This window comes from Symphodus melops (assembly GCF_947650265.1).
Source record: "Symphodus melops genome assembly, chromosome: 10".
In the NCBI taxonomy this organism is placed as follows: Eukaryota; Metazoa; Chordata; class Actinopteri; order Labriformes; family Labridae; genus Symphodus; species Symphodus melops.
The window spans coordinates 22,220,572-22,235,848 of record NC_136700.1 but is presented as its reverse complement, the minus strand read 5'-3'; the positions used below and the strand labels follow the sequence as shown (position 1 = coordinate 22,235,848).

Here is a 15,277-nt window from a genome sequence, read left to right as displayed (position 1 = left end):
TTTTAACCGACTATGTAAACAGGTCAGAACGAGTGCAGCAGATGCAGTACAATGATTTTCCTTCACAGACAGAAACCAAGCTGCGCAGCTGAGTGAAGACATCAGCATCAGAGCAAACATACTGTGTTTCATATACGACCACATGAAGTGATCAAAACAGCCATAAAAATCAATCTTTGAAAATAATGGGCAACAATGAGGGAGCCATTTCTTCTGCCTGCAAACAGACATCGTTAAAGCAGGTAGGCGTACCTGGCAGTCCATAGATCCCCCCAGGCTGTCTGCAGCGGGCGGCTGCAGCAGCTCCCACGTCCCCCCTTTGTCAAACGTGATGACGGAGCGCATGTTGTCCTCGCTGACAGAGCCGTTGTTGAGCGTGGCGATGAAGACTCCTCGCAGTCCCTCCACTCTGTGAAGATCTGCGAAAGGCTCATTGGCAAAGTACCTGAAACACAGAGGAGGAATGTGCTCATCACCAGGCTCAGGTAGCCAATAGGAAGGTTTAGATTCTTCATTTTAATTAATCTGAAACATGTACATCTTAAGAAGTTTAAACTATAAACATTTCTCCAAGCCACAAAGAGACGTTAGTCATTTTAAACTTGTTTTTTAATTTATTTGTATTAATCACGTGGTTACTCATTTGTCCTTCACTTGAGCTTATTGAGCTGTAACAAATTAATTACTCACAATGGAGGACGTAACGTTTATTTAAGCTTAACACTGCTTCTTCTGAGTCACAACCCTGAGACCTTTCTTTACAAACCTAAAAGATTCAGATGATACGACGTCGATGTTCACATGAGCAAGTCGAGTGCAGCCGCTCTTAGACATTTTCTGTTTGTTTGTTTGTTGATTGGAGCTGAGGATGCCTGTCTGTGTGTGCACTTTAAGTATTTTGTATCATTGCATAAGACATTAAGAGTCGGTATACAGTTGACAACGTTGGCCAAAAAAAACACCTGAAAGGATTAACCGATGATCAAAATAGGTCGCCATTTTGTTTACATGTTAGCACAAACTTTTAACAACAGAAAAATAAGAAGAATTATTTTAAGACCTCCGGTTGTTAAAACAGTGAAGTTATTTCAAATTCAATATGGCTTTAAATGGTTCTGCTGATTCATGTCCTGCATAGAGCTTATTTTTATCACCATAATCCCTATTTGTGCTCCTCTTAACTTAGTTCAAGAACACTGAAGGACAAATATAGGTAAATTATAAGCATCAGCAATGTAAACATCCGGGGGAGAGAGAAAGAGATCCACAGATAATTTCATTAGAGAAGACATAGTGTCATACAAACAGACAGAATCCTCATTGGCAGACAAACGTCTGAGTCAACACTCAGACTGATCCTGCCAAAACAACACAGCATTGAAAAAAATCTGAGCAGATGAAGAATGAACACAGTGCTGGAAAGGTCAGACTGCAGAGCTGCAGCGTCACATCAACAGATTGTCTCTTATTAGATACAGCCGCATTATGTGTCAGTGTTTGCTGAGGCCTTTGACTATCAGAGTGATGAGCTTTTTTGTGATGGGACACACACATTCCTAACCGTTCCTGAGGATGCTGAAGAAGCTGCTCTGATTGGCTGGTTGGCCTTAATTGTCCTGCGCGTACACACCAGGTTCAATCTTCATCCTGGTACGACAAATTCATTTCATAAAGGCAGAAGGGAATAAAAATAAGCTGACTAGTTCAGAAGCTTTTGACTGAATCACAATGATTCTGTTTTTTGAAAAGAAATCTGAGAAACCATTTGGTTTAGAGGACTGTGTGAAGTCTTATAAGGCTTGTTACTAGAAAAAAGGGATTGTGGGTAATATTAAAGCACATAATTAAGCTTTTGTTTCCATTGGTATCACATTTTTTGTGTTTTTTGTTGAAACATTTTGTGAAGAATCTGAAAACCTTTCACCCAAATGTTCTGGATTTTCCTGATCCAAGCACAAAAAGCCACAAAACTTCTAAATGGGTCAAATACGTGCTGATTAGTCAACGCTGCACCACTACCCAAACTACAAGCCAGTTAAACTAATAATCAAATATTTATTAATTAATGTAGGCCCACAAGGCTCTTTAAATGTTGCGTCTAAGCTGTAATGCAACAGCTCTCCTCACTCTGTGATGTGAATCAGCATCTCGAAGGAGTGGAGCAGAGATGTTCGGAGAAATGTCTAACCACAGTCAACATGCGGATATGGACGTTAACCTGCAAGGGGAACTGAAGGCTAGTAGTGTTCACCAGTCATCGAATTAATTGAAGTTTTTTTAACTGCAGACTCTGTGATCCCATGTTTAGTAGTGTTCAATCGTTTTCACTGTTCTTGTTCTAGTCGACTCCTGTGAAGATTCATTTGCATCTTAACCGACAGGAACATTAATTGGGATTAAGATTAGCTTTAATAAATGTGAGCTACACATGCTTGTCTGTGTTACCTGATCAGTGTGTTGCTGCCAGAGCCTTCAGGACTGTAGTACAGCACGTTCTCCAGTGACAGAGAGAAGGACAGGCCCTGTGTGTCTGAGATGTAAAGGTGTGTGACATTGTTCAGGTGGTTCACACACACAAACACCTGGTCCTCTGAAGCGTCGGCGATGTAGTACTCCTGTTCAGGAAAAGAAAGAAGAGAGGAGAATCATGAGACCGAGGCCACGCTGAGAAAATACTGGCTATCAGAGCTCAAACGTGCTCTGTGCAGTGAGGTGTAGGTGGTTCTTCCAGCAAAACCAAGAAGTCGATTGTTTCACATATTTTTAGAAATAAGAAGCACTGCACACTGTTCTGACGCAGTTAGCTGAGTTCAGAGGACTTATCGAATATTCAACCAGAGGGAGGTACATAAAGATACAGAGACAACCAGCAACACTCACCTTCACACCTACAGGCAATTTAGAGTCTCCCAAACACCTAACAAGCATGTCTTTAGACTGCACGGGGAGAACGTGCAAGCTCCACACTGAGAGGATCCTGTCCGACGGGGATTCGAATCAGGAACCTCCTCGCTGACCACTGTGCACCACTGTGTAGCCCTTTAATTATATATAAACGTTATACTTGTCATCTCTCTATTCCTCAACTACCAGCTTCTTGGAGTTACTGCTGGACCAAGGAAAGCTTTCAGGTTTTGAGAGAATCGTGTCCACACTCTATCCTGTGAGAGCCAAGCATGTGCCTATTTCTCCGTGTCCAGACAACACTCTGGGCACTGAGGATATAGACAGCTGCATCAATGTGTACTAGTTGCCATGTTTCAAACCTGCACTTAAATTGCAGTGCTGGCCTATCAGTACCCATGCGTGGTAATGGGGCACGTTACACACAGAGAACATTTGCACTTAAAAAAACAAAACAGTCCAGCTTTATGCAACACTTTTCAATACAACACGCATATTTCATATTTCATATTGAACTTAGACTCTCATAAACTCTTCATTTCTGAATTATTGCAGCAGTGTGTGTAAAAGAGACTCACTGTGATTGGATGTCTGGTCATGAACCGGGCATTTTTCATTGGCTGGCGGTTGTAGGAGACCCAGAGCTGAACAGAAGATGGTTCGTGGCTGCCAAACAGTTTCTGAAGAGGACACAGAGACGGCACGGTTCAGTCAGCAGCACGTCATCTTCAACATTTCACAGCCGGCCAATCTGGAAACATTTCTCAGCTGCTCCGACTAAAAATTAACAGACGCTTTATGAAACCTTCCAGTCCATCAAGGCAATGAACTTTATTAAAGAATCCCTTTACACTTAGAGACAAAGACAGTGGCAAAGCAGACATCTGCGCTGTCCCCAGATAAGTGAGGTTAAGGACGACAGACTTCAGTTACTCAGACTCCCCTAGTTATGATTTTCTTTCCTAATATTCCAGCTGTACAGAGCCGACAGCTGAGTCAGAGAACATTAAAAGGCCAGACTTAAAAGGACTCCCAGTGGGGTGCAGTGTGTGTGTGTGTGTGTGTGTGTGTGTGGTTAGAAAGAGAGAGACGTACTCAGAGGACACGTCTTCATTGTCATTACCTATGCATTAGAAGTCTGGCTGCTGGAGCCGAGCTCTGATCTTTTATGAATTACAAGTGTGTGCAGACAGACATGGCAAGAGCATATCCCATGTGTGTGTGTGTGTGTGTGTGTGTGTGTGTGTGTGTGTGTGTGTGCAAATGACAGTGTTTGAAAAAGAGACTCGGCTCATTTTTCTGAATATATAGTTGAGATTTTATCAGAAAAGTGACTCTGATTTTCTTTCGAACCCTCACATATTGACTACCCACCATGCACGTTGTGCACAGTGATACACATTTTATACACTGGAAATGAATTAAACTTTTGTTTTTTTTCCTTCATCAGTCATTTAAATTGGATTGTTTTTTAACAATCAATGCCCAAATAAAGCTGTGACAAAGATGATTATTTTCTATACGTTTTTTCATTTGCTATTTTTTTCTATTGAGTTCACTCTTTGGAAATGCTGCGTGCTTCTCACAGCATTATTAAATGTGCTCGAACACTTTCAGGGTGAGCTGCATGTGTGGATGAAAAATGGGCACATGTTTCACCATGACTTTCTTCCTGCCAGAACAAATACAGTGTGAAGGCTGGATGATCCGATGTGAGAACGAGGCCTGTGCATAGTGAGTTTATTTACTCCTCCAAAGTAACGGGCAATTATTAGAATTAGATTCTAATTTAATCTCTGATCTTTAGAATGAAATTATTTGCCAGTGACTCATTTTCTCACACATGGACCAGGTTGTAAATCTGAGTTTCTTATCTTGACACTAATACACTTTTTTTCGATTGTCATGCAGTCCGCATAATATTAACTTACCAAACTATCTATTTTAGTTGATTAGTTCATCCTTTACGTGACAATGTTAATAGTTAATAGATCTTTTCTTAAGTTAGAGATGCTACATTAGTTTCGTAGCGTCTCTGAAGTCTTTAACACTACAGTTGTGTCAGCTGACATGAATGTTTTCTTCATCTTTTATTATTCATTAACGGTTCACAAACAGCTTTCAGATGACCTACAGCCGTCGCCTGGCAGTAGCACTGCATTAGGTGGCATTAAAATAAATGAAAATTTCTATTTTTAAAAAATTAGATAAAAGTCTCATGAATACATATTTAAATCCTTAACCAAAACTTTCATCGAAGGTTTTTCAGGACAGCAGACACAAATCTGTCATTTCAAATCTCCACTTTTTATCGCCGCAGATATTTGGGCATCTGCGGCTTCAGGCAAACAAACTCAGCCTGAGTTGATCCCAATATTCACAAGCTTGACCCATCCCTGGTGAGAACCGCGAAGTAAACATTCAGGAAAGTCCAGCGCGATGAGGAGGGACGAGGTGATTTTTTCTCTTTTCTTACCACTAGTATGTTCTCCGACACGTGTTCTTTTTTACTGTGAGTGTGTTACACGTAGAATTAAGATAAAAGATGTCAGAGTAATGAGAGCGCCCTCTGCGTCCTGATCTACAGTCACAGCAACAGACCAAATGTGTCAGTTTCCCCTCCGTGGATAAACCTTCTCTCTCTGCTTGTTAAATCTCTTCTATGTACTCTCATTAAACCGTCTCACTGTTTTCTCTCCCCTCTCATCCCTCGTCGCTCTCCCAGCCGTAAATATATTTTGCAATGTTGTTCAATTCGAACTAACAGGGAGTCGAGCTGCTTCGTTATTTTTTTTACTCCCGATTAATTCAGAGCACTCTGTTCCATGCTTCAACAGCTCTCCCCTCCAGAGACAGAAAGAGAGAGGAGAAAGAGGCAGAGAAACAAGACAAATCCATCAGGGAGTTAAACAGGGAGAGATCAGGAGAGAGAATCCAACAGGCGGCAGGCTTTGGAAAACTATCATTGAAGTTAAACAAAGGCCGACTGACATTCAGAGAGCTGAGCCGTCCAACCTGTGTTCATTATGTGTCTTGAATTATAAAAGATTAGAGTAATAAAGAAAGAGCCAAAAGTGGACATTTATCAATGATCTCATAATAAGCAGTATGCGTCGGCTGCTGGTGGCTCAGGAAAAGGTTTGGAAGAATCATATTCATCTGAAAGCAGGACGGAATCTGTGCTGAAAATCTAAATTCTATTTAGTCTCTTACTGAGTCTAATCAGGTGCAGCTTGTCAAATTAAGGGTAAGGTGGGGGGGACAGCGTCACTTTGAGACTGTGGATAAACATGGACCACGTCTCAGTGTCGTCACCCATCGGTTTCTGAAGGGCAATTTTAAAAGCAGTTGCCACACTGGAGAGTCTCTATTGAACCTATAACAACAGGCAATGAGCTGGAGTGCAGGTGAGACTGAGGCCTCCTCCTGACAGAGCGCTCCAACACGGCCATTTCATTCATTAAATCAAGACGGCGAGTTATAAAAAGGAAACATGACGATAATGCACAATCACTACAGCCTTGGAAAAACACTCGATGTTGAAGGTGGCACAAACAAAGTATTTGAAAACATCTGTATCCTCTGCCAGACGGTAAAACAACCCAAATAGAATATATGGTCCTTCCCCATCCACCTTTTTGTAATCTGTTTTTAAGAGTAACCCTTTTTGATTTGCTGTTAGCATCTTTTATTTTGTTTAGCAGTTTTCAAAGACAATCAGTCATTAGAGAGAGCAAGCTGCTCGCAATTGTAACACACCGGTGATGGCTTTTACAATCCTGTTTAGTGTGTGTGTGTGTGTGTGTGTGTGTCTTGGAAAGGAGGATTTGTTTCCATCCCTGAGAGCCTGAGAATCCCTCGACTCCAGCAGAGCATTTCAGCCTTTCCCATTCTGTCCATTGATTTATCTAGCGTAGTGGCCACGATCGACTGTGTGGTGTGATGTGAAAGCAAAGCAGCTACAACACTCAGCCAAAGAGAGGGAACGGAGATAAGGGCTATTTGAGGTAGAGCAAAGAGATAATAAACAATATAGATAGTATGGAAAACGGAAAAAAGGGCAGAAAAACTGTTGTTTGAAAAGTCTCCAGGGTAAGAAATCACAGGAAACACAAATTCGGATTGTGAAGTGAGTTTAAAGAAGAATTTGTTCTACCTCTCAATCTATACAATCACGCTTTTTTAGGTCCGTTGACTTTATGAGTCAAGGGGAATAAAGACAGGAACATGTCTACCATGTATTTTTATTTGTAAGTGGCGAGACGGTTTTATAATTTTCCGGACAGACTGAAGCTTGCCACACATTCCACTGTGCTCCGGTTCTCTCAGGCTGATCCTCACTAACATCTTAAATCCCTGAGTTGAGATGTGGTTTCCAGACCTGGGATCAAGTCAGCCTGGGTGGCAAACACACTCAAAATTAAAATACATCCGAATAAAACAAGAAATGGTAACTTCAGATTGAAATCAATATGACAGAGGAAAATTGTTTGAAAGGTAACTGACTTACAAACTTTATGTTTCAACTTGTAGCTGTACCAAAAAAAACTGACCCATTTGGTTACACCCAGCTTCATGCTGAAGTCTGTAGAGAGAGAAAGAGAAGGAGAGAGCAGCAGATGTCGAGTCAAATTCTCAGGTCTGCAAATACTGATGATTGCTCAGTCCTTTTTGTATCTTGCAAAAGTGACATCAATGTCAGGCAGAGGATTTCACAGCAGGGATGATGTGCTCTCAAGTGCACAAAGTGTTAGCAATGTTTCTCAGTGCTGCAATGCAGGTCCAGACTACGTACCAGTGTCTCCGAGGCAGTTCTTCAGGGACACGTAGATTAGAGGGGAATTGAGTCTGCCTTTAATCATGTGTCCTTGTTGTACATATTTTGGGCTCTAACCGGCTTAAAGATTTAAAAAGTGTTGCATTTTCTTTTGTTTGCTTCGGCAAGCAGCACTAAAAACTAAACTGCTAAAATGTGACAGGTAGAAGTCATTTCTGAGATGAAATACAGCCACAGCACCGAGCTTGTTTTGGCCTCTGAAAGCATTAAACTGTTATTGTGAATTTTTAACAGCAAGGGAAATGATTCATACAGAGCTAGACTCGAGCTCTGTGTGAATCATTGTACACGGAGCCAGGTGAAAGAGTAGGATGTTTCTAAATGGGATGAGACATCCCAGTCTTCAAAGCCAACACACTCCATTCCAAAAAAAAAAAAAACGGTACACGCACCTCTAAGAATGATGGAGTTGCAGGTCCACCAATGCCTCAGCCTGTTATTTTCCTTGTGTTAAAAACAAAATTGTGTTGTAGTGGCACCTAAAGCCATTGTAAATTGCCAGTAGCTTAAGCAAAACTAAGGCCAATATCTCTCCCACGCTATTCGGCGTTTGAAATGAACACATGCATACGCTTCCCAGGATATATATATTTAATAACCCACAAAGCCTGCACAGGAAGCTCTCTATGCCCACAGTAAACTGCTGCAAGGTGACATTTGTTAATGACTGGCCCAGAGGAAGAGTGCGTGTTAACTGCGACTGTTTCGTCTTTAAAGGCTGACATTTAAATACAACCATAGGTACATGCACTCACACCAAAACAAGCTGGAAATGCCACAGGTCAAATCCTCGGGGGCAGAGCGCCTTCTGCTGCACAGTTCTGCCCTCTCTGACTTTAATGTTCTTCACAGTCAGTGCCGTGAGACTCCCTGTTTGCTCGATCCACAGCTAAAACTCAGGGATCAGCTGTTATGTATTAATGACCCACGAGCTGCACGCTTGCCTGAGGTGCATGTTATTCAAAAAGCTTTATTACAGCACAAAGGGAACACGTCTTCCCTTCCAGATCTGTGTTCCAGCAGTTCTCAGGTGTTTATGTAGACGTACACTTCACGTGTTCATGTTCTGTCATTCGGTATGCACATGGAGCTTCTTTGAGAAGTAGAAATCACAACACACCAGTGGATCAACACACCAGTTTCCCCCTCTTTAAGTTCAATGCATGGTTGTAAAGTTTGGAAACAATGGACAACACATCTTAGTAAGCCATTCCCATTATGTTTGTTATTTTTACACCCGTCATTTTTTTGAGAGTCTCCCAGACATCAAACATTATAGAAAAACATTTTAAATAAAGTCATGGCAGTGAGCCTCTAATGCCACATCCGAAGTAAAAAAAAAATAAATAAAAAAATAAAAAAGTCCCCAACCTTTTGTTGTGAGCACATCACCTCACTGAGGCACTGCAGAAAAGCAGTTCTACATTGTTGACTCTTTTCTCTCTCATGACATTTTGGTGACTTACTCAAACTGAAACTGTAAGTGTCTGCAGTTAACAACACTTTAACTTTCTGTATTGAAGCTAAGAGCATGACGCTCTTAACAACAACTTACATCTCTTGAGAATTTCCTGTGAAATATCAAAACACAGAAGAGGAGACTGCCAGGAATTCAGAGCTGTCTGAGGAACTTAACTGAGTTGTTTAAGGAACTGAAAGTAAACAAAATACTTCAGAAGTTACTTGGAGGTATGCTGCACTGTGACGTGGGGAATCATTCCTCCTCCAATCCCCTCTTCCTGTTTTTTTTTTCCTTTTCTGTCTGTCTCAGAGGCTCTTCGCAGAGAATCTGTGATCTAAATGAGAAGGAATAAGGCTAACAGATAAAAGTGGGGAGAAGGGATGGGCCTTATCAAAACCTCCCATTACATCTTCTTAGCCAGTTATCTTCCTCGGGTCTCCTCTGTGGGAGAAAGGCTGGGCTCTTTAAGATCTGATTAACATGCTTTTCCTCAGGATCCCTATTGTTAGATAAAACTCTCCATTTCTGGCTCTTTAATTAGCTTAAGCAGCTTGGTGCTGCCAAAAGGACCTGTGATATTCCATTATTCTAATCCTATTAGCACAAGTGCAAAGACAGAAGAGCAGAGAGAGAAAGTGGGACTGCACTAAAGGAACCATCTTTTTATAGCTAATGAACATGGCAGAACTCTGCTAGCAGAAAGTGGCTAATAGAGCTGATGCTTCGTGACGGGTCAGCCTGTATCCGTTTCATCCCTCTACACACACACACACGATCATTTCTACACAGGGTCAGAGGAGGTGTCTTAGCTGAGGGTGATACTGGTGTGTGTGACTGCTCTCATCAGCTTTGGAGTTCAGACTAGAATCTGAGGCAGGAGGGAGGGCACAGACGGGTCAGTCACAACACCTACAGGCATACCCCTGCTGTACAATGCTGGGTGCTATTTAAAGACTGAGAGAATTGAAAAATGACAAAGCTTCCAACAAAGACTTCTTTAAAACCAGAAGCTGCAGCGAGAGAAAGAAAGAGGGGGAGCAGCGGCGCTTTATTCAAAGTCACAGGTTGGAAAATACTGAAGGCTCAAGTTCTTTGAGTGTCACATAAAGGTGCAAATGAAAAACAATTAGAGAGCAGAAGCGGTGTCTCGAAATTGTGAAAAGTCATTGGCATTGTTTTGTACCAAAGTGTTGCAGACATATTTGTGCATGTTAGACAGTACAAAAGAGTTTGCTGTCAGTTTTTGGAACATTTCTTAAACTGTGTTATCCAGGGAGATTTTGTGTTGCTATTGATTTTCGCTGTAATAATAATCACATTTCTGATGTGTTTGTGCAGCTCCAGCCTACAGGTATGACAATGTAATACAGTAAGTGCACTTATTTTAACAACCACCTCTGTGTAGAACATCATGGGGAAAGGAAAATGACATGGTTGTATTGGCAGGGGCCTTGCCTGGTATGAGGGGCAGGAAGTTCACTGTATAAAGCATGGACGTAGTCTCAGTGATGTCACCAATGGGTTTGTGAAGGGACATTTTGAGACCCCACGATGGCGGTGCAATAAAAGAACTGCTGACTCGAGCTAACTTTGATCAATCAATAAACAGAGAGGTGGAGTTGAGGCAGGCTAGCAACAACAATGTGCCAATCTATCAGCCAATCAAGCTCCGCCCCCTATTATGTAAATGTGTGAATAACTTCTTGGCTAAATAAAACCTAAACAGAGGAGACATTATAAAAACTGAAAAAGAAAATCTGTTTAATTCTGCTGGAAAGATGAACATTTTAAAATGAGACTTGATGAGGATTTCTTGTTTTTTGTCTCAAGTGGACACTCAGGGTACTGCTGTTTTTTGTACTTCCTTATTAGCTTAGATTTTGAACATCAGAGGTTGCTGCTAGGTCTTAATGCCATGTGTTTCTCTGCGGTTGTGGATAAACAACACAAACAACAGGGCAGAAGTGTGTCGAGGACAGTTTGCAGGCACTTCCCAATAGATATCAATCCTCGCTCTGAATCAGCCTGTAAATTGTTAAATCAACTCTCTCTGACTTTATGTGGATATTATCACTGATGTTTCGTGTTCCCCTCTGACTTCTGTCATCCCATGCGGCAGGAATGATGGATTATTCAAGAAACTCTGAAGAAAGACTAGAGGAAGAACAATCCAAACAAATCGGCCAAGTGTTGGCACTGGCATTCATTTGCCCTCTTGTGCTCAGAGCCTCTCTTTCTTTCCATGTCAGATAGCCCCTGATGGATCCGTTTTAGGTCACAGACTTATTTTAGGAGGTTTTGTTCTCCCTCTTCATTTGTTTTTTGGATTTGATGCACTAGGGCCCAGCAGTTCTTCTGTAAGAGTGGAGACAATCAAATGAGAGCAAACCACGATCAAGGGAAAGAGTTGAGCGTTACGAGTTTTCCATGTTGCTCGGTCAATAATGCTGTCATAAAGAAGAGAAGGACAAGACGTTCTTCATCATCAAAGCATAGCTGAGCCTAATTAGATCACAATCCCTAGCAAATGATATGGTACCTAACGATAGCGCCAGGATCACTGTCACTTTCACTCCGTGATCTGGGGCAGTGTTTTGGTTTAAAGGCTGGAATATTCTGCTCAAGTTAACATAATGTTTCCACAGAATTAGGAACTGTGCTTGCCTCCTTGTCGTCTATTGCACACAATTGTTGAACAACAGCAGATTTAAAAAAAGAAAAAAACAATGGTTTAAACATGTAGGTCGCAGACCAGATCTTCTGCGTAGTGTGCAGCAGTAGAGTTGGAATCCAATTTTCCAATCCAGTTCAATCCCTTTGCTGTGTCTCATCCCCAACATGTCCTGTCTCTCTTCAGCTGTTCTGTCCAAGAAAGTGCTCGCAAAGGATAAATGCTAAAAAAATGCTGTCCAGTATTTCCTTGCATTTTGATGATACTGACACAACATTTTAAATCAAAGAAGGTCAAAACTTCTGGCTAGAACCGTGCACACGCTTCTTCTCACCAAGCCTTTTTTCCCCAACTCTGAAAAAAATCTCACTCAGCAGTTGTTTGCTTCTAAAACACTTTGAGGTTAAACTCAGTGTTTTATGGGACCACATAAGTAATTGGAAATGAGGATTTACTCATTACTTTTAACCACATTAGCCACTGGGATTTATTAAAGGCTGCTCTATATTGCTCTGACTTCATTAGCTGACTGTTAAACACCGCCTGTGCGCTGTGTACACACTAAATTGCACCACATGCATCTGCACTAACAGATGACAACACATCCAGAGTTTATAGATATATCATTATCATGCTTGCGAGTACCAGAGCAGAGAGCAGCCGAGCTATAATCATTTAAATCACTCAAATTAAGCTTTAAGAGTTGCACTGAAAATGACAACACTGAGGAGCGTCGATCTTTAACTGAAGCGCAGCAGACATGGTGAAAGCATGTCGGCAGTATGCAAAGAGCCGCTAAATGACAGCAGCTGTGGTCGGGGTTGAAGGTTGAAAACCAGGGTTGGAAATGAGCACAAGCCAAATGTGAATGTTTCTTTACAGTTTCAGGTGTTCAATAAGTAAATTAAATTCAGGTCTACTGTTTGTTTCACACTGACTGTATGAGCAGACCCAGGCGGTCCTGCATGCACACCGACCAAAGAGCCCCGCCCCCTCCTCGTGTCAGAGCGGAGGTCAGAGAGTTTACAATGGTACGCTACGAACTGAAACGGCTCGACTCTTTAGCCCAGCGCAGCACAGATTAGCACCTCCATCACAACAAGTTTGCCTGCTGAAGGCGTGATGTCATTCTTGTCTTAAGACCAAGACGATTGAAAGAAGCGGGCTGCAGGAGCGACTCATGATAAAAGGAGCGTCTCTAAATCTCTTCCTACAGTGTCCGCAAAAATCTCCTTATATTAAGTGTAAACCCCACCATTTGTCATATGAAGAGAAAACAGCTTTAAAGACATGAACTGTGTTTAGTTTTAGGATCTAGAAGTTGGGCCATTTAACAAGCCAATTAGCTTTTACAGGCAGCCTCAAGTGGCAATTTGAAGAACTGCAGATGTTGCAATTGTCAGTTTGCTTTGATGTCTTAAGAAATGAAGGATGCAGCTTGTAATTCCTTTGTTTCCCTGCCGAATTAACGTACAGTTACATGCATTAACTTGGTATCATGGACCATCTGATAGCGATGATCAGATCAGATTAATCCCTCACAGCCGATGTCTCTTTACAAATCAACTGTTTCCAAAGCTGTAGGCTGCTGTCAGCCCGGTACACGAAGGAAAATCTGTCCGAGGCAGCCTGTGAAAACAACACAAGACATGAGATTCAAACTATCGTCTCCATCTGCTCTGCTGTCTGTTTGTCTGCTGCCTGATTGAGGCTTTCTGTGCACAAACACTTGAGACTAAAAGTGACGAACACACCGCCTGCCAGATATTGATCCAACGTCTGTTAGACTTAGCGCATTATGCTGAGGTGGAAACCGACGACTCACTAGACTGCTTAACTCTGCTGTAAACAATATCAGCTTCAAACTGAATATTGGTGCACAGCAGGAACACACTTTTTTCTGCTGTTACATTACATTTCTGTGTAAAGGTGCCTTATAACTTGATGTTCATGCAAACAAGAAGAAACCACAGAAAACTTTAACAGCATTCACAGATCAGATGGGAAAAGTACAGTCCAAGGTTAGAGTAGAGGTTATGTGAGTATTACCACACACACATTCAAACACTTGACTGTTGGTCAGTTGCCCCTCCGCCCCGCTCACTTACCCGAGTGGTGGTGGCGAACATGTACTTCTCTCGGAGCTGGAAGCTGTCCACCTGCTCCAGGATCACCCGGCGGTTCAGTCCACTCTGGAAGAAGTCGGTGCTGCTGAGGATGGTGGAGACACCCTGGGGTTCGTGTCTCTGGACTAGCACTGTGGTCGGGGGGTCGTAAGGATCCACACCCCTAGAATAAGGGAGCAGAGAAAGACAAGGAGGAAAAGAAAAGAGATATGGGAGGATGACAAAACAAAGGGGTGATGATGTGGGAACGATAACAAAAAAAACAAAACATAAGAACAATTAGTGAGCCGTCCCTTCTTGAAATATTACAGATTTTATAGGAACCAAAACATTCTTGTATTCTTGCATATTTCTCGTAAGTACTTGTATCTATCCAAACACAGCACTCAAGTGGTAACTTAATGGAGTAAAAGTAGGCCTACATTAAATTTTGAACACTGTGTTCTCCATCTAACTAACCCACTTAGACATACGTTCACATCAAACAAGAAATCCTGTTCTACCTCCTGCCTTGATCAGCCTTTAGTTTATGTCTCACTGCTAAAAGACTTCTCCGTAGCTTTTTTAATTTATCAGAAATATTGTTATTAATTGTGAATGACTGCATTTGATTGGATCTGTGGCTGCATAAAAAGAGTAATGGTATATTATTACACAGTATTATCACTGCAGGTAAGTTACGAATCAAATACAACACTGTTCTCCAAAAATCAGGTGCTATTTTATCTGTCAAACCTGTTTTTTTTTTTATTGTAATCAAATCAATACATTTAATTCCACCACCACGACGCACAGCCTGTTTTCCAGCAGTCAAAACAGAAAGTGGCTTCTCCTTAAATCAGTTTATGAATGATTGGGGTTTAGTGATGTAAACAAACTTAGCAAACCTGACCAAATACTGTCATCACAGAATCAATATTGTAGCTTTGTTCACCATTTTGGCATTGTCCTTTTTAAAAGCACCCCCCCCCATTTTGGAAACGCTAGACCTAACGTTTGATCAATCTACTAACAGACAAAGAGATGGAGCAGAGGCAGGCCTTAAGCCTCCTGACAAACAGATAAAAAATATCACCAAAACCACAAACGTGTGGCGAATTCCTGTATTTCCTGCTGTGTTGTCACATCAGCTCAACCTGATTTCACCGGATAAATTTACCAGGGAACAGGCAGGAAACATTGTGAAAATTCGGATTTAGGAATGCGTCTGTTTGCATTCACACATGTAGCTCACCCTGAAAAAAAGTAGTGTTGTTAAACAGTAAAGGCCCCATTGT

The 15,277-nt window shown here is 41.7% G+C and overlaps 1 protein-coding gene across 3 annotated transcripts in view; it reads right to left on the bottom strand.

The window, feature by feature from the left end:
* sorl1 (sortilin-related receptor, L(DLR class) A repeats containing) overlaps positions 1 to 15,277 on the bottom strand; it is a 67,051-nt gene that overhangs the window by 26,663 nt on the left and 25,111 nt on the right. For all 3 annotated transcript variants that reach the window (XM_079353630.1, XM_079353631.1, XM_079353632.1), the window contains exons 6-9: positions 13,983 to 14,163; positions 3,483 to 3,584; positions 2,446 to 2,615; positions 253 to 445 (exon numbers count right to left, since the gene is read on the bottom strand). In XM_079353630.1, coding sequence (XP_079209756.1) covers positions 253 to 445; positions 2,446 to 2,615; positions 3,483 to 3,584; positions 13,983 to 14,163 — 646 coding nt within the window. The remainder of the gene's footprint in view (positions 1 to 252; positions 446 to 2,445; positions 2,616 to 3,482; positions 3,585 to 13,982; positions 14,164 to 15,277) is intronic.